The sequence below is a fragment of the Ranitomeya imitator genome, chromosome 5, assembly GCF_032444005.1.
Source record: "Ranitomeya imitator isolate aRanImi1 chromosome 5, aRanImi1.pri, whole genome shotgun sequence".
Lineage (NCBI taxonomy): Eukaryota > Metazoa > Chordata > Amphibia > Anura > Dendrobatidae > Ranitomeya > Ranitomeya imitator.
Genome location: NC_091286.1, coordinates 565,909,912 through 565,930,183, shown reverse-complemented (window position 1 = coordinate 565,930,183; position 20,272 = coordinate 565,909,912). Strand labels below are relative to the sequence as shown.

Here is a 20,272-nt window from a genome sequence, read left to right as displayed (position 1 = left end):
ATCCCCAGATCTACGTCCTTCTACAGAACCTAATAATTGTATGATACAATAATAGTAACTTAGTTAGTAAGGCCAAAAAAAGACATTTGTGTATGATGCCTTCACAATCCACCCACACTGTATGATGTCCCTACACAGCCTTGCATGCAATATGATGTCCCCACAAAGAAACGCATGCAGTACGATGTCCTCCCACAACCCTCCATGCAGTATGATGTCCCAAAACATTCCCACAAATACAGACAATTTTAGAAAATAAAACTACTCACCTAACCTTGTTCCCCTACTGATCTGGTCTGCGTCGTATACTGAGGCTATGCACAACTGGCAAGATGTAGTGCCGTCATGGTACTTGCTGGGCTCTCAGATGCACAGGCTCAATGGTAGAAGGGTAATCTGACAACTCCCTCTTCCATCATTGCATTTACCCTCCGAGGGTGCAGATACTGGTGAAATTGAGACTGTGGGCCGCTTTGTGGTGCAGGATTCCACTGTTTCCAGTCCTTTGGTTGTCCAAATTGAATACTCTCAAGTTATTTGTGCTATGTTTCTAGTTATTATTGACTTTAATAGGGAAAGACAGATTTTTGATTAAATTGTTTTACATAAAGCATTTGTTCATACCGTATATGGATCGTGTAATCAAAAGGCTTATTACTTCTCAGGACAATTATTGTATAGCCACCGGTTATTCCATAAATGTCTGTTAGATTTGTGTGGTACTACTAGGGCCCACATCTTTCTCGAGAACACAGCTAAGTGACGCACCACCAGCAATGGACAGGTGGGTGCATATGAGCAGGTTTATCGGTTCATTTTTATGACACTTCCAAACATTGTCAAGCACACTTGCTCCTGAGGATAAATATTTCATAGCTGGATCCAAAGCAAGAAAATATGATTTCTCATTGGTTTTGGCTCAGGACTAGGGACATTGGTTATCAATCTAGCCATTTGCCTCGTCAGCAGTCAGTGATTCTTCACCTAGAACGCACTACTGTATAATAAGTAACTTCTTATTTGTGTGTTTTTATCTATTACCAAACCTCACACCCTGTCCTTTCAAATAACACATTTGGGGACATCATGGTTGTCCATGTCACCTCTGCTTCTAGCTAAAACTAATATGTCTATTATCCATGAATGCAGATATTTTATCAGCAGTTTGGAGATAAGACTGATTTTCTCAGTCACTTATCAAGCATATTGGCTCACGAGCCCTTGGCATAATATTCACTGTGACTGCACATTTCACAGTTTCAACAGTTTTAATGTAGAAGATGTTTTGTTAGATGTGGTCAGGTGTAATGTCCCTAGTGTTACCGTGTACAGGTCAGACGCCTGTGACCCCGGGGTTAGTGTGGGAGTGACACTGTGTGACAAATCCAGCGAGAGGGTGGGAGGAGGAAAGGTAGCATTCATATGATGGCTGAGCTGCAGAGACACAGAGACTGGGTGAAGGTTCACTGTGCGTCATCGTCCTCCATCCAGTCAATGGTTAATAAAGATGCAAGGGACAGTTAGAAGAATATCCTATTCTCTTCTTCATGCTGCCCGGCTGTCAGGATCTGTCAGGATGTCTACTCATACAATCGTACCTCCGTCTCCAGCCCTACAGCAGCCGCTACATGTCCCCCAACGCCTAATGCTGGGTCCTGGCCCTTCAAATGTTCCTCCACGGGTACAAGCTGCGGGGGCTCAACAGGTCATTGGTCACATGCACCCCGAAATGTTTCAGGTAAGTCACTTAGTTAAGACTAGTAATCAATGGCATATGGGGGCGCAACTTGCAATTCATCCTGTAATCAGTGCTCCTTAGGGAAGTGTCAGATGGCCATACAAATCAGACAGAATCCGGACATACCAGCAGCTCTCCAAACCCGAGTGTGACAGCTTGTATTTCATTCCCATCCATACGGCCGTCTGATTCTTCCCGTATCCAAATTTTTCTCAACTGAGTTTATCCCATCAGGACATGCTGAACTATAATAAATTCTATGGACTTTAATCCCTTTCCGATATGGCTATTTTTCATTTTTCCCTCTCCTTTTTCCGAGAGCCAAGATAGCTTTTTATTTTCCTGCCCACGTAGCCATATAAAGGCTTACTTCTTACAGGGCGAGTTGTACTTTTGAATGACACCATTCATTTTATCTTGTGATGTCCTGGACAGTGGTAAAAATTCCAGTTGCGGTGACATTTTCTGAGATCCGTAAGGGATATCAGTTTTTGGTCAATGGGGTTGTGTGAGGTCTTGTTTTTTGCACCCTGAGCCGATGTTTTTATTCATACCATCTTGAGGTAGATTTGATGTTTTGATCACCTCTTATTGCATTTTTTTCCAGTGTGGGAGTGGACAAAAAACATACTTCTGGAGTTTAGATTTTTTCTCATTACGCCATTTACGGATCATGTTAATTAATGTTATATTTTGCTAGATCAGCTTTTTACAAATGTAGCGATACCACATTTTAAAAAAAAAAATTTGGGGAGAAAAGGAAGAGATTTGATCTTGCATTTTTTTCATATTTTTAAATACCTTTTTTCATTTTTCACTGTAATTGCTAGTCCCTTTAGAGGACTTAAACCGGCAATAATCCAATCGCTTGTGCTATAAACAGCAATGCCATGGTATTGCTGTATATAGCAAAAATCACGGTCTCCTATAAACACCAGCCAGAACCTGGCATTCAGAGAAGAACCATCATGACAGGCACAAGGGTCTTCAGCAGAACCCTAGCCATCATGGCAACCCATTGGTGCCCCATGAGTGCATCATGAAGGCACCGATGGGCAGATAGAATGATGAGTCTCCCTTCCAACGTGCTGTAAATGCCACTTTCACCTGCAGCTCTTAGGGGCAACCATCATCTGCCAGCATCAAAGTCAGGCAGCTGGAATGTGATGTACCAGTACCACATACAGTTATATGAAAAAGTTTGGGCACCCCTATTAATCTTAAGCTTAATGTTTTATAAAAAATTGTTTTTTTTGCAACAGCTATTTCAGTTTCATATATCTAATAACTGTTGGACACAGTAATGTTTCTGCCTTGAAATGAGGTTTATTGTACTAACAGAAAATGTGCAATCTGCATTCAAACAAAATTTGACAGGTGCATAAGTATGGGCACCCTTATCATTTTCTTGTTTTAAATACTCCGACCTACTTTTTACTGACTTACTAAAGCACTTTTTTTTTGGTTTTCTAACCTCATTGAGCTTTGAACTTCATAGCCAGGTGTATGCAATCATGAGAAAAGCTACTTAAAGTGGCCACTTGCAAGTTGTTCTCCTGTTTGAATCTCCTCTGAAGAGTGGCATCATGGGCTCCTCAAAACAACTGTCTAATGATCTGAAAACAAACATTATTCAACATAGTTGTTCAGTGGAAGGATACAAAAAGCTGTCTCAGAGATTTAACCTGTCAATTTCCACCGTGAGGAACATAGTAAGGAAATGGAAGAACACAGGTACAGTTCTTGTTAAGGCCAGAAGTGGCAGGCCAAGAAAAACATCAGAAAGGCAGAGAAGAAGAATGGTGAGATCAGTCAAGGACTATCCTCAGACCACCTCCAGAGAGCTGCAGCATCAACTTGCTGCAGATGGTGTCACTGTGCATCGGTCAACTATACAACGCACTTTGCAGAAGGAGAAGCGGTATGGGAAGGTGATGCGAAATAAGCCGTTTCTGCAAGCACGCCACAAACAGAGTCGGCTGAGGTATGCAAAAGCACATTTAGAGAAGCCAATTTCTTTTTGGAAGAAAATCCTGTGGACTGATGAAACCAAGATTGAGTTGTTTGGTCTTACAAAAAGGCGTTATGCATGGCGGCCAAAAAACACAGCATTCCAAGAAAAACACTTGCTACCCACAGTAAAATTTTGTGGAGGTTCCATCATGCTTTGGGGCTGAGTGGCTAATGCCGGCACCGGGAATCCTGTTAAAGTTGAGGGACGCATGGATTCCTCTCAGTCTCAGGAGATTCTTGACAATAATGTTCATGAATCAGTGACAAAGTTGAAGTTACGCAGGGGATGGATCTTTCAGCAAGTCAATGATCCAAAACAACAAAATTTGTTTTGAATGCAGATTGCACATTTTCTGTTAGTACAATAAACCTCATTTCAAGGCAGAAACATTACTGTGTCCAACAGTTATTAGATATATGAAACTGAAACAGCTGTTGCAAAAAAAAAACATTTTTATAAAACATTAAGCTTAAGATTAATAGGGGTGCCCAAACTTTTTCATATAACTGTATATCAGTAAGGGTCGCTCCCCTTTCACTGTAGCAGTTAGGTTTTTCTTTTGACATAATAAGATGTAATTTTGATGGCACCTTTTTTGGATGCATATAACTGATTGTGAACTAATTTTTTATGCTTTCTAGGGGTGAATGGATAAAACTCCACAATTCTGACATTGTTTTTTTGCATCATTTGTTTTTCTGCACCTTACCATACAGTAAAAAAATCACTAGCTTAATTTCAACTAAGGCAGTGATTATAGTTTAATATATGTTTTACCACTTTTGAAGAATAAAAACACTTTGTCATGAAAAAATTCGTATTTGCTTTTCAGTCATGTTGAGAGAAGGCTTGTTTTTTTTGAAGAATTAATTGATATGTTAATTGGTACAATTTTGATATGCCTGTGACTTTTGATTGCTTCTTTATTCTTTTTTTTTTAGCAGAATAAAAAACAGCAATACTGACGTTGTTTAATGTGTTTTTTTATGTCATTTACTATGTAATATAAATGGCATGTTGTGTAAGAGAAGCTATCGTTTTTCTTGTATATCTTAAGGGTACATAAGACATTTTTATCACTTTTTATGCAATTTTTATGTACTGCAGTACAACTAAAAACAGGATTTTTTTCTTAATTATGCTCATGGTGGGTTATGTAAACTGATAAATTAATAGTCTGGATTGTTACGAACAATACAATACCAATGTGTTTCTTTTTTAACATAAAAATTTAAAAACTTTACATGGAGCAAAAAAATTTTTTATGGATATATATATATATGTGTATATATATATATATATATATATATATATATATATATGTATATATATATATATAAAGTTTCTATTGTTAAGTGTGTATATACATACTATATATACATACACACACACACACATTTCATCACAGCACCACAGATTCAAACATTTCTCACAAGCTTCCTGATACGTCACTTTCCATTTCTTTCTTCAATCTGTAAATTAGCATATTGTTTATATTGACTGCCTTTATACATCCTTTTCTCATTGATTCTCTGCCCTATCTCACATATTTCTCCTATGCTCTGGTTCACACCTGGCAACTTTCAAGAGCATCTGAAGTAGTATAAATTTGCAGCTTTGCAGCCATAGGTCTATTCTGACCTTGGTCTCTTTGTACACGTCATAAATATACCAGAAATATACCAGATATGAACAGAGGGTAAGAGCAATTAACTAAAATAACAGGACCTCCTATTTTTATAAAAATTCCACAGTAATACTTCCTTAAAGAAACTCTGTCACCCATTCTTGCTACCCCTTCTGAGGAAAGTATAATGTATGGGCAGATAAACTGATTACAGTGATGTATCACTTACTGAGCTGCTTGCTGCAGTTTTGATTGAAGATTCAATGCTGAGCTTTGTATAGCGCCACCCTCTCCAATGTGCATAGGCAGAAAGCTGCCAATCGGTGATGGGAGTGTGGTTAGACTCCCTGTCATACTAGTCTCCTAGTAATAATCTCCTGCTGATAAAACACTGATTTTATAAAAACTACACTAAGCAGCCTAGTAAATATCTTTGTCCCTACATTATGCTTCTTCCAGATTAGGTAGCAAAAACTTGTTGACAGATTCCCTTTAAAATGTTAATATATGCCCTCACAGTTATTGCTCCCTTAGTCCTTAACCCCTTAGCGACCGCCGATACGCCTTTTAACGGCGGCCGCTAAGGGTACTTAAACCACAGCGCCGTTAATTAACGGCGCTGTGGAAAAAGTCCATAGCGCCCCCCAGAGGCCGATTTTCTCCGGGGTCTCGGCTGCCGAGGGTAGCGGAGACCCCAGAGAACATGATTCGGGGGGTTTTTAACCCACCCCGCATTTGCGATCGCCGGTAATTAACCGTTTACCGGCGATCGCAAAAAAAAAAAAAAAAAAAAAGCGATCTCTTTTTAATTTCTCTGTCCTCCGATGTGATCGCACATCGGAGGACAGAGAAAAGGGGTCCCAGGTGGCCCCCCAATACTCACCTAGCTCCCCCGATGCTCCTCGTGTCTCCCGGTGGGCGCCGCCATCTTCAAAATGGCGGGCGCATGCGCAGTGCGCCCGCCGGCCGGCACCGGGAGAATCTTTGGGGTCTCGGCTGCCGGGGGTAGCCGAGACCCCAAAGAGCACGATCGGGGTCGGTATTATTATCGGTTATTAATTAACTGTTTACCGGCGACCGCAAAAAAAAAAAAAGTAAAGTGTAATTCTCTGTCCTCTGATGTGATCGCACATCAGAGGACAGAGAAATAGGGGGATTCGGGGACCCTAGCATACTCACCTAGGTCCCTGGATCCTCTTGCTGCTCCTCCTGGCCGCCGGCAGCAGAACATGGCGGACGCATGCCCAGTGCGCCCGCCATCTGTCTCCATCTGCCGGCCGGCAGGAGAACAGCAGTTGGGGCTAAAATTAGGGTTAGGGTTAGGGGTAGGGTTAGGGGTAGGGTTAGGGTTAGGGTTAGGTTAGGGGTAGGGTTAGGGGTAGGGTTAGGTTAGGGGTAGGGTTAGGGTTAGGTTAGGGTTAGGGGTAGGGTTAGGGTTAGGGGTAGGGTTAGGGTTAGGGGTAGGGTTAGGGGTAGGGGTAGGGTTAGGGGTAGGGTTAGGGTTAGGGGTAGGGTTAGGTTAGGGGTAGGGTTAGGGGTAGGGTTAGGTTAGGGTTAGGGTTAGGTTAGGGTTAGGTTAGGGGTAGGGTTAGGGGTAGGGTTAGGTTAGGGTTGGGGTAGGGTTAGGGGTAGGGTTAGGTTAGGGGTAGGGCTAGGGTTAGGGCTAGGGTTGGGGCTAAATTTAGGGTTAGGGTTGGGGCTAAATTTAGGGTTAGGGTTGGGGCTAAATTTAGGGTTAGGGTTGGGGCTAAACTTAGGGTTAGGCTTCTTTCACACTTACGTCGGTACGGGGCCGTCGCAATGCGTCGGCCCGACATACCGACGCACGTTGTGAAAATTGTGCACAACGTGGGCAGCAGCTGTAGTTTTTCAACACATCCGCTGCCCAATCTATGTCCTGGGGAGGAGGGGGCGGAGTTACGGCCACGCAAGCGCGGTCAGAAATGGCGGATGCGACGTACAAAAAAACGTTTCATTGAACTTTTTTTGTGCCGACGCTCCGCCAAAACACAACTGATCCAGTGCACGACGGACGCGACGTGTGGCCATCCGTCACGATCCGTCGGCAATACAAGTCTATGGGCAAAAAACGCATCCTGCGGGCACATTTGCAGGATCCGTTTCTTGTCCAAAACGACGGATTGCGACGGAATGCCAAACGACGCAAGTGTGAAAGTAGCCCTAGGGTTAGGGTTGGGGCTAAAGTTAGGGCTAGGGTTGGGGCTAAAGTTAGGGTTAGAGCTGGGATTAGGGTTAGGGTTTGGATTAGGGTTCGTATTAGCGTTAGGGTTGGCATTAGGGTTACGCTTGGGATTAGGGTTAGGTTTGGGATTAGGGTTAAGGTTAGGGTTGTGATTAGGGGTGTATTGGGATTAGGGTTAGGTTTGAGGTTAGGGTTGAGATTAGGATTAGGGGTGTGTTGGATTTAGGGTTTTGATTAGGGTTATGGTTAGGGTTGACATTAGGGTTGTTTTGGGGTAAGGGTTGTGATTATGGTTAGGGTTAGTGATTAGGATTATGGATGAGGTTGGGATTAGGGTTAGGGGTGTGTTGGGGTTAGGGTTGGAGCTAGAATTGGGGGGTTTCCACTGTTTAGGTACATAAGGGGGTCTCCAAATACGACAGCCAATTTTGCGCTCAAAAAGTCAAATGGTGCTCCCTCCCTTCTGAGCTCTGCCGTGCGCCCAAACAGTGGGTTACCCCCACATATGGGGCATCAGCGTACTCGGGATAAATTGGACAACAACTTCTGGGGTCCAATTTCTCTTGTTACCCTTGTGAAAATAAAAACTTGGGGGCTACAAAATCTTTTTTGTGAAAAAAATAATATTTTTTATTTTCACGACTCTGCATTCTAAACTTCTGTGAAGCACTTGGGCATTCAAAGTTCTCACCACACATCTAGATAAGTTCCTTGGGGGGTCTAGTTTCCAAAATGGGGTCACTTGTGGAGGGTTTCTACTGGTTAGGTACATCAGGGGCTCTGCAAACGCAACATAATACCCGCAGACCATTCTATCAAAGTCTGCATTCCAAAACGGCGCTCCTTCCTTCCGAGCTCTGCCGTGCGCCCAAACAGTGGTTTACCCCCACATATGGGGTACCAGCATACTCAGGACAAATTGGACAACAACTTTTGGGGTCCAATTTCTCTTGTTACCCTTGTGAAAATAAAAATTTGGTGGCTAAAAAATCTTTTTTGTGGAAAAAAAAATATTTTTTATTTTCACGGCTCTGCATTATAAACTTCTGTGAAGCACTTGGGCATTCAAGGTTCTCACCACACATCTAGATAAGTTCCATGGGGGGTCTAGTTTCCAAAATGGGGTCACTTGTGGGGGATTTCTACTGTTTAGGCACATCAGGGGCTCTCCAAACGCGACATGGCGTCCGATCTCAATTCCAGCCAATTCTACATTGAAAAAGTAAAACGGAACTCTTTCTCTTCCAAGCTCTGCGGTGCGCCCAAACAGTGGTTTACCCCCACATATTGGGTATCGACGTACTCAGGAGAAATTGCACAACAACTTTTGTGGTCTAATTTCTCCTGTTACCCTTGTGAAAATAAAAATTTGTGGGCAAAAAGATCATTTTTGTAGAAAAAATGCAATTTTTTTTTTCACGGCTCTACGTTATAAACTTCTGTGAAGCACATGGGGGTTCAAAGTGCTCGCCACACATCTAGATAAGTTCCTTAAGGGGTCTAGTTTCCAAAATGGTGTCACTTGTGGGGGGTTTCCACTGTTTAGGCACATCAGGGGCTCTCCAAACGCGACATGGCGTCCAATCTCAATTCCAGCCAATTCTACATTGAAAAAGTAAAACGGCACTCCTTCTCTTCCAAGCTCTGCGGTGCGCCCTAACAGTTGTTTACCCCCACATATTGGGTATCAGCATACTCAGGAGAAATTGCTCAACAACCTCTGTGGTCTAATTTCTCCTGTTACCCTTGTGAAAATAAGAATTTGTGGGCGAAAAGATCATTTTTGTGTAAACAAAAGCGATTTTTTATTTTCACGGCTCTACGTTATAAACTTCTGTGAAGCACTTGGGGGTTCAAAGTGCTCACCACACATCTAGATAAGTTCCTTAAGGGGTCTAGTTTCCAAAATGGTGTCACTTGTGGGGAGTTTCCACTGTTTAGGTACATCAGGGGCTCTCTAAATGTGACATGGCGTCCGATCTCAATTCCAGCCAATTCTGCATTGAAAAAGTCAAACGGCGCTCCTTCACTTCCAAGCTTTGCGGTGCGCCCAAACAGTGGTTTACCCCCACATATGGGGTATTGGCGTATTCAGGAGAAATTGCATAACAAAATTTATGGTTACATTTCTTTTTTTACACTTGTGAAAATAAAAAAAATGGTTCTGAATTAAGATGTTTGCAAAAAAAAGTTAAATGTTCATTTTTTCCTTCCACATTGTTTCAGTTCCTGTGAAGCACGTAAAGGGTTAATAAACTTCTTGAATGTGGTTTTGAGAACCTTGAGGGGTGTAGTTTTTAGAATGGTGTCACACTTCGTTATTTTCTTTCATATAGACCCCTCAAAATGACTTCAAATGTGATGTGGTCCCTAAAAAAAATGGTGTTGTAAAAATGAGAAATTGCTGGTCAACTTTTAACCCTTATAACTCCCTAACAAAAAAAAATTTTGTTTCCAAAATTGTGCTGATGTAAAGTAGACATGTGGGAAATGTTATTTATTAACTATTTTTCATGACATATCTCTCTGATTTAAGGGCATGAAAATACAAAGTTTGAAAATTGCAAAATTTTAAAAATTTTCGCCATATTTCCGTTTTTTTCATAAATAATCGCAAGTAATATCGAAGAAATGTTACCACTAACATGAAGTACAATATGTCACGAAAAAACAATCTCAGAATCAGCGGGATCCGTTGAAGCGTTCCAGAGTTATAACCTCATAAAGTGACAGTGGTCAGAATTGCAAAAATTGGCCTGGTCATTAAGTACCAAATTGGCTCTGTCACTAAGGGGTTAAAGGGGTTTTCCAATTAAGAAAAGTTAATTTTAATGAATAGATCTTGGAATAATAATAATTTCTACAATTGGATGTGTTTACATAAAATGCCCATGAGCTGAGATAATCTTATAAATGTGCCCCTGCTGTGTACTGTGTAATGGCTGTGTCTCACCATACAAGGAAGTGGTCTGATCATACCACAGCTCCTGGGCGGGGGGGGGGGGGGGGGGGGGAACAAGAGTATACAGATAGGACAGCACGGAATCACAGCTGATTCTTTCTGTAAGGTAAAACTTTGTTTAAAACCCAGCAGGGAAATGTTTTACCTCAAAACTCAACCACAGCCTCACTCCAAGACACAGCCAACATTTTCTCCCACACCACAATCTCCTTGTTCCTTGACTCTATGGCCCACCATGTGCATGGCACAATGTGCTGAATAAACATACCCTGGCATAACAGCCTTACTAAAAATCTGCAGGAATTGACGAAGATCGGCGCAGGGAGAAAACAGAACTCAAACAGAAAGACATTATCACATTCAAGCAAACGGTTTACAAATTCAAGTCAGCCCTAACTAACACATTTCTTAACATTGGGCGGTATTTTGTCTGTGCGTGGTCCATTTTCCACACGCACAGTGCCCTGACCAAAACTATGTTTGTGTGAACACGGCCTGACTGTGACTAGTTCTACTTATCTGAATATTTTTGTAACAGATGAATAGGACAGTTGCAGAACTTCCAATGGTTGATAGATGAGGGTCCTTTAGCCTCCTTTTTTTACTCAAAATCATGTTTCTAAAGCAGACAACACCTCATTTTCTTGAATGAAAGCTACTTATAGAATAGATTTAATGTTCTAGAATGCTGCAAAATAGTACACCGTTTTATTAATAACCAATTATTTATAATAGTCGAACAGATTGGTTGTCATGGTAGATCTTTGACTTTTTTTTTTAGAAACGACATAATTGGCCTGTTATGTGATTCATCTGCTCATAATCGCTCGGACATGAACAGTTTGACCACTTATGAAACATACCTGACTCATCAGATCCCTCGGCTCACTGTGAATAAATAATTAAACATTCGTAGAATATGTTTCTAAGAAGTAGGTGTCAAGGCAGGATAGTCTTGATTGGAAGGCGCTTAAGGCTTGGTGGGCCAAGATATGGTTCATTAGTTAACACAGGATAATTAACACAAGGTATAAGAGACAGTCAGTCACTTGAGCTTGTTTTAGATTCTGAAACTTGAAAAGAAACATGACTTCCTTGCTATCTGTGAGCAGTCCAGAATCCCTACAGCTGCCTTTACATGTCCCTCAAAAACTCCTTCTGGGACCAGGTCCCGCAAACGTGCCACCTCGAATTCTGGCGGCAGGAGGGCAAACAACAATCAGTCCATTACATTCTGAGATGTACAAGGTAAGGCCAAAAAAAGATCATTATCGCCATAATATACTGCACCTTACAGAACAAATTGGACCAAAATATAAGCACAGTTGTCTTTTTGAATGATCTGGGTCTTCTGTACAAGGTGGATGAGATAGTGTCAGGTCTATTCATGACTTTTAGAAATAATTTACAGCACAATATTGCAGTTCATAATTCATGGATTCTCTGGGTCACAAACATCTATCCCTAATCAGAGTATCACTAGGAAAACCACTGGAAGAGAAATGTATTCAGTGGACCTTATAATAATTGCAGAAGAAGGCTTTCTGGAAAAAGAGAAGCGAGAATTTCGGAGAAGCTGTTATTATATTGTCTTGCAACCGTTAGTTAACAATTAGAACAAATAGCTAATGTAAATATTTGCTATGGGGAATGGAGCCACGTCCAAACATTTCACAATCCCCCTGTATATTTATAAAAAGCAGGCTTTTTCCAGATGATTCCTAACCGTACACCCCACCTCTTCATCAGATGGGGAAATAAGTTCACGTGGCTTCTCTATATCATCACTGCGATTAATAATTTTTTGTACATCCTTTATCTACGGGCCAGGGGTCATATATAAAGGTGATGTCTAATTAGCACAATCCAAAATTTACTGCTAACACACTACCCCAGCTATTATCAAGGCACGGCATTTGGCTCAAGTTGTAACCCAGCCGGCAATAATAGGTGTCAGTACAACCACGTGGTGTGCTCCCAATCATCAGCTACATATAGGATTCTATTTGGTCATTTTATTCTGAGCACTTTTTTTTAATAAAATGGCATTAGGATAAATTAAAAAAGGTTCACATTTTTACAGAAACCTTGCCACATTGTCTGATAGTATGAAAATAAGCTGGAATACCAGACATAGCCCATAGATAAGAAGGGTGCTGTTTCTTAAACAAAAGTTAACCCTATATTCTTATCCTGGACAATTCATTTAATTACTTGTGGGGCCACCTTTTGCCTGTCTCTTTATGATGAAACATCTAACATTGTACTGTGTGAAGGGAGGATGAAATGTGATTTAGTCACTAATGCAGATTATTTGCTGTGCGACTGTAATGGCTTGTTCAGGCAAACATATAATCGGGACATGTACACTACGGACCGCGCACGGAGAGCACAAGGCCCTACTATAACTCGCATGCCAGTGCACATAGCCGATATTGCACGTGGACTGATAGGATGGTCTCCGTAGAAAAGAAACACAGCATGCAATACTTTAGTCCATTTTATGTACCAGAATACTGGATAAATTGTAAAGGTGGCTGCTACACTTACACCTATACCCATGTGCAATCTGGCACGATTTCCAATATGGCCATCTGAATCCGAGCTTCATGTTCATCCTCGTTACTTACGGTATGCTTTATTCTGCCTTGGAGCAAGTCACGAGTTCAGCCATTTTGCTTCTGCTCTCACCAGCGCTTTCCCTACTGTCACCCCATATTATTGGTTTAGGACAACCTTTTACATAGTAACATAGTAACATAGTTAGTAAGGCCGAAAAAAGACATTTGTCCATCCAGTTCAGCCTATATCCATCATAATAAATCCCCAGATCTACGTCCTTCTACAGAACCTAATAATTGTATGATACAATATTGTTCTGCTCCAGGAAGACATCCAGGCCTCTCTTGAACCCCTCGACTGAGTTTGCCATCACCACCTCCTCAGGCAAGCAATTCCAGATTCTCACTGCCCTAACAGTAAAGAATCCTCTTCTATGTTGGTGGAAAAACCTTCTCTCCTCCAGACGCAAAGAATGCCCCCTTGTGCCCGTCACCTTCCTTGGTATAAACAGATCCTCAGCGAGATATTTGTATTGTCCCCTTATATACTTATACATGGTTATTAGATCGCCCCTCAGTCGTCTTTTTTCTAGACTAAATAATCCTAATTTCGCTAATCTATCTGGGTATTGTAGTTCTCCCATCCCCTTTATTAATTTTGTTGCCCTCCTTTGTACTCTCTCTAGTTCCATTATATCCTTCCTGAGCACCGGTGCCCAAAACTGGACACAGTACTCCATGTGCGGTCTAACTAGGGATTTGTACAGAGGCAGTATAATGCTCTCATCATGTGTATCCAGACCTCTTTTAATGCACCCCATGATCCTGTTTGCCTTGGCAGCAGCTGCCTGGCACTGGCTGCTCCAGGTAAGTTTATCATTAACTAGGATCCCCAAGTCCTTCTCCCTGTCAGATTTACCCAGTGGTTTCCCATTCAGTGTGTAATGGTGATATTGATTCCTTCTTCCCATGTGTATAACCTTACATTTATCATTGTTAAACCTCATCTGCCACCTTTCAGCCCAAGTTTCCAACTTATCCAGATCCATCTGTAGCAGAATACTATCTTCTCTTGTATTAACTGCTTTACATAGTTTTGTATCATCTGCAAATATCGATATTTTACTGTGTAAACCTTCTACCAGATCATTAATGAATATGTTGAAGAGAACAGGTCCCAATACCGACCCCTGCGGTACCCCACTGGTCACAGCGACCCAGTTAGAGACTATACCATTTATAACCACCCTCTGCTTTCTATCACTAAGCCAGTTACTAACCCATTTACACACATTTTCCCCCAGACCAAGCATTCTCATTTTGTGTACCAACCTCTTGTGCGGCACGGTATCAAACGCTTTGGAAAAATCGAGATATACCACGTCCAATGACTCACCGTGGTCCAGCCTATAGCTTACCTCTTCATAAAAACTGATTAGATTGGTTTGACAGGAGCGATTTCTCATAAACCCATGCTGATATGGAGTTAAACACTTATTCTCATTGAGATAATCCAGAATAACATCCCTCATGTCGTACACTTTATGGATTACACTAACTACTTATTCACTTTCTTATAACTCCCATTGATCTGACATCAGCAATATCGGCAGAATTACCAATTGACATAAAACAAAAAGGCTAAATTTCGGATACCCAATAACATTCTTTGGCTGCCATAAATGTGTAGTTAATACTAGGCAAGACTAAGGGCAGCTATGTTGAAGCCACTGATTTCAGCAAGACCAGCCAACCATTTTTTTTCTAGATATCTGGCCAGAGTTCAATCACCAAATGTCGAGAAAAAGAAAAGAATTGACATGTTGTACAGTAAAGATAAGCTGCCGCCAGAGATATCTGGCAGTGGATTACATACATCCTTCTCCTCGCTCGGAACACATGCATGCTCAGCCGAAGTAAGTTGGCACACGGAAGTCAGCAAGAATAATGGCCAACCAAACAAAGGTTCACCGACATCTCTTCAATCTACTCAATGTGCATGACCCCTTTTTAGGACGGTGTCACACTTGCAACTGCAATGCGAGAAACTCGCCTCAATACCTGGCACTGCCGGCGGCGGTTTGGACCACAGCGTTCAGCTGCATAGAAATACATGCAGCCGCACGCTCTGGTCCCGAGTGCCGGCGGCAGTGCCAGGTATTGAGGAGAGTTTCTTGCATTGCAGTTGCAAGTGTGACACTGGCCTTAGAAGGACTATACATGGTCTGGTATCTTACCATTCAACAATAACAATATCATTTCATGACTATAAAAGACTATTCTTGGTCACTGGGAATGGCAAAAATCAGAACAACACCTTTGTAAGTCTCATCTGAGTGCACATTTACACTGGGTGATACAAACTGCCTATTTCAAACACTTTTTTAATTTCTGGAATGCAGGCCCTTTAGTTTTGCACAGACCTAAGCAACAGTAATACTGGTAAATGATAACAGGCAGAGGTTCGTAGCTCCCAGTACTCCTGTCCAGAGAACGGCACTGTTAGGACGTCTGCAGTGATTGCTGTAAAAGCAAAAACAGCAAATGGCTGAGAATAGGATATCAGAAAAGCCTACTTGATTAAAGAGGACCTATCACCCAAGACATATCGCTTTTAGGAAATACCGTATTTTCCCATGAACAGAAATTCTGTGGCATTTTTTTGCCAGGATAACTTAACAATTGGGTGTTACCGGATAGGAGTGTGTGTGCAGAGTCTGACACTGTCCAATCACTGTTGTTAATGTCAAAATGTTTAGTAACATGCCCCTTCGATAATGGGAAGGGTAACAACCAACGCTCCCAACGCTCGTTTTTTTTTTCAGAGCCTTAAAGATGAGATAATAAATAATGGCACAACACAAAGTTATGAGAAAAGGTGATCTAGAATTGATAGTTAATGGGCAAAACAGCTGCTATGTCATCTTTTAAGTACCGTATTAAGATGGCAGAATAAGTCAAGGAAATACATGTAGGCCCGAAGACGAACTCAATTATTAAAGAGTCCTATACAACGATAGGAGTGGTGTTATGATTAGGTAATTCAGAACCACAATGGACCTTGAAGTTCAAAGCACACAAGTGACCTGACAAAACCCACAAAACATAGGACGAGCTCTGAGACGTGGGAACTCTGCTGACCGCAATCCCTAATCCTATCATACCACACTAGAGGTAGCCGTGGAGCGCTCCTGACCAGACCTAGGCGCCTCGGGCACAGCCTGAGAAACTAGCTAGCCCTGAAGGTAGAAAAATAAGCCTACCTTGCCTCAGAGAAATTCCCCAAAGGAAAAGGCAGCCCCCCACATATAATGACCGTGAGTAAGATGAAAATACAAACACAGAGATTAAATAGATTTAGCAAAGTGAGGCCCGACTTACTGAATAGATCGAGGATAGGAAATATAGCTTTGCGGTCAACACAAAAACCTACAAACAACCACGCAGAGGGGCAAAAAGACCCTCCGCACCGACTAACGGTACGGAGGTGCTCCCTCTGCGTCTCAGAGCTTCCAGCTAGCAAGCAAAACCCAAAAAGCAAGCTGGACAGAAAATATAGCAACAAAATAAACACAAGCAGACTTAGCTTATGCTGAGCAGACAGGCCACAGGAACGATCCAGGAGGAAGCAAGACCAATACTAGAACATTGACTGGAGGCCAGGAGCAAAGCACTAGGTGGAGTTAAATTAAGCAGCACCTAACGACTTCACCACATCACCTGAGGAAGGAAACTCAGAAGCCGCAGTACCACTTGTGACCACAGGAGGGAGCTCTGCCACAGAATTCACAACAGTACCCCCCCTTGAGGAGGGGTCACCGAACCCTCACCAGAGCCCCCAGGCCGACCAGGATGAGCCACATGAAAGGCACGAACAAGATCGGCAGCATGGACATCAGAGGCAAAGACCCAGGAATTATCTTCCTGACCATAACCCTTCCACTTAACCAGATACTGGAGTTTCCGTCTCGAAACACGAGAATCCAAAATCTTCTCCACAATATACTCCAACTCCCCCTCCTCCAAAACCGGGGCAGGAGGATCAACAGATAGAACCATAGGTGCCACGTATCTCCGCAACAATGACCTATGGAATACATTATGGATGGAAAAAGAATCTGGAAGGGTCAAACGAAAAGACACAGGATTAAGAACCTCAGAAATCCTATACGGACCAATGAAACGAGGCTCAAATTTAGGAGAGGAAACCTTCATAGGAATATGACGAGATGACAACCAAACCAAATCCCCAACACGAAGTCGGGGACCCACACAGCGTCTGCGATTAGCGAAACGTTGAGCCTTCTCCTGGGACAATGTCAAATTGTCCACTACATGAGTCCAAATCTGCTGTAACCTGTCCACCACCGTATCCACACCAGGACAGTCCGAAGACTCAACCTGCCCTGAAGAGAAACGAGGATGGAACCCAGAGTTGCAGAAAAACGGCGAAACCAAGGTAGCCGAGCTAGCCCGATTATTAAATGCGAACTCAGCCAAAGGCAAGAAGGACACCCAATCATCCTGATCAGCAGAAACAAAGCATCTCAGATATGTTTCCAAGGTCTGATTGGTTCGTTCGGTCTGGCCATTAGTCTGAGGATGGAAAGCCGAGGAAAAAGACAAATCAATGCCCATCCTAGCACAAAAAGCTCGCCAAAACCTCGAAACAAACTGGGAACCTCTGTCGGAAACGATGTTCTCTGGAATGCCATGTAAACGAACCACATGCTGGAAGAACAATGGCACCAAATCAGAGGAGGAAGGTAATTTAGACAAGGGTACCAAATGGATCATCTTAGAGAAGCGATCACAAACCACCCAAATGACCGACATTTTTTGAGAGACGGGGAGATCCGAAATAAAATCCATAGAGATATGTGTCCAAGGCCTCTTCGGGACCGGCAAGGGCAAAAGCAACCCACTGGCACGAGAACAGCAGGGCTTAGCCCGAGCACAAATCCCACAGGACTGCACAAAAGAACGCACATCCCGCGACAGAGACGGCCACCAAAAGGATCTAGCCACTAAATCTCTGGTACCAAAGATTCCAGGATGACCAGCCAACACCGAACAATGAACCTCAGAGATAACTTTATTCGTCCACCTATCAGGGACAAACAGTTTCTCCGCTGGGCAACGATCAGGTTTATTAGCCTGAAATTTTTGCAGCACCCGCCGCAAATCAGGGGAGATGGCAGACAAAATTACTCCCTCTTTGAGAATACCCGCCGGCTCAGACAAACCCGGAGAGTCGGGCACAAAACTCCTAGACAGGGCATCCGCCTTCACATTTTTAGAGCCCTGAAGGTACGAAACCACAAAGTCAAAACGGGAGAAAAACAGCGACCAACGAGCCTGTCTAGGATTCAACCGTTTGGCAGACTCGAGATAAGTCAAGTTCTTGTGATCAGTCAAGACCACCACGCGATGCTTAGCTCCTTCAAGCCAATGACGCCACTCCTCGAATGCCCACTTCATGGCCAGCAACTCTCGATTGCCAACATCATAATTTCGCTCAGCAGGCGAAAACTTCCTGGAAAAGAAGGCGCATGGTTTCATCACCGAGCAATCAGTACTTCTCTGAGACAAAACAGCCCCCGCTCCAATTTCAGAAGCATCAACCTCGACCTGGAACGGAAGCGAAACATCTGGTTGACACAACACAGGGGCAGAAGAAAAACGACGCTTTAACTCTTGAAAAGCTTCCACAGCAGCAGAAGACCAATTGACCACATCAGCACCCTTCTTGGTCAAATCGGTCAAAGGTTTAGCAATACTAGAAAAATTACAGATGAAGCGACGATAAAAATTAGCAAAGCCCAGGAACTTTTGCAGACTCTTCAGAGATGTCGGCTGAGTCCAATCATAGATGGCCTGGACCTTAACAGGGTCCATCTCGATAGTAGAAGGGGAAAAAATAAACCCCAAAAATGAAACCTTCTGAACACCAAAGAGACACTTTGATCCCTTCACAAACAAAGAATTAGCACGCAGGACCTGGAACACCATTCTGACCTGCTTCACATGAGACTCCCAATCATCCGAGAAGACCAAAATATCATCCAAGTATACAATCAGGAATTTATCCAGGTACTCTCAGAAGATGTCATGCATAAAGGACTGAAACATCGATGGAGCATTGGCAAGTCCGAAAGGCATAACTAGGTACTCAAAATGGCCCTCGGGCGTATTAAATGCAGTTTTCCATTCATCGCCCCGCTTAATACGCACAAGATTATACGCACCACGAAGATCTATCTTGGTGAACCAACTAGCCCCCTTGATCCGAGCAAACAAATCAGATAGCAGCGGCAAGGGGTACTGAAATTTGACCGTGATTTTATTTAGAAGGCGGTAATCTATACAAGGTCTCAGCGAACCATCCTTCTTGGCCACAAAAAAGAACCCTTCTCCCAATGGCGACGATGACGGGCGAATATGACCCTTCTCCAAGGACTCCTTCACGTAACTCCGCATAGCGGCGTGCTCAGGTACAGATAAATTAAACAGTCGACCTTTAGGAAACTTACTACCAGGAATCAAATCGATAGCACAATCACAATCCCTATGCGGAGGTAGGGCATTGGACTTGGGCTCATCAAATACATCCCGGTAATCAGACAAGAACTCTGGGACCTCAGAAGGGGTGGATGACGAAATAGACAGAAATGGGACATCACCATGTACCCCCTGACAACCCCAGCTGGACACAGACATTGATTTCCAATCTAATACTGGGTTATGGACTTGTAGCCATGGCAACCCCAACACGACCACATCATGCAGATTATGCAACACCAGAAAGCGAATATCCTCCTGATGTGCAGGAGCCATGCACATGGTCAGCTGGGTCCAGTACTGAGGCTTATTCTTGGCCAAAGGCGTAGCATCAATTCCTCTCAATGGAATAGGACACTGCAAGGGCTCCAAGAAAAACCCACAACGCCTAGCATACTCCAAGTCCATCAAATTCAGGGCAGCGCCTGAATCCACAAATACCATGACAGAATAAGATGACAAAGAGCAGATCAAAGTAACGGACAAAAGAAATTTTGACTGTACCGTACCAATGGTGGCAGACCTAGCGAACCGCTTAGTGTGCTTAGGACAATCGGAGATAGCATGAGTGAAATCACCACAGTAGAAACACAGCCCATTCTGACG

The 20,272-nt window shown here is 42.8% G+C and overlaps 1 protein-coding gene across 1 annotated transcript in view; it reads left to right on the top strand.

The window, feature by feature from the left end:
- The first annotated feature begins 1,264 nt into the window (after positions 1-1,264).
- AGXT (alanine--glyoxylate aminotransferase) overlaps positions 1,265-20,272 on the top strand; it is a 60,617-nt gene continuing 41,609 nt past the window's right edge. Inside the window, exon 1 of the mRNA XM_069727732.1 lies at positions 1,265-1,738. Within this exon, the coding sequence (XP_069583833.1) occupies positions 1,508-1,738 (231 nt within the window). The 5' untranslated portion in view covers positions 1,265-1,507. The remainder of the gene's footprint in view (positions 1,739-20,272) is intronic.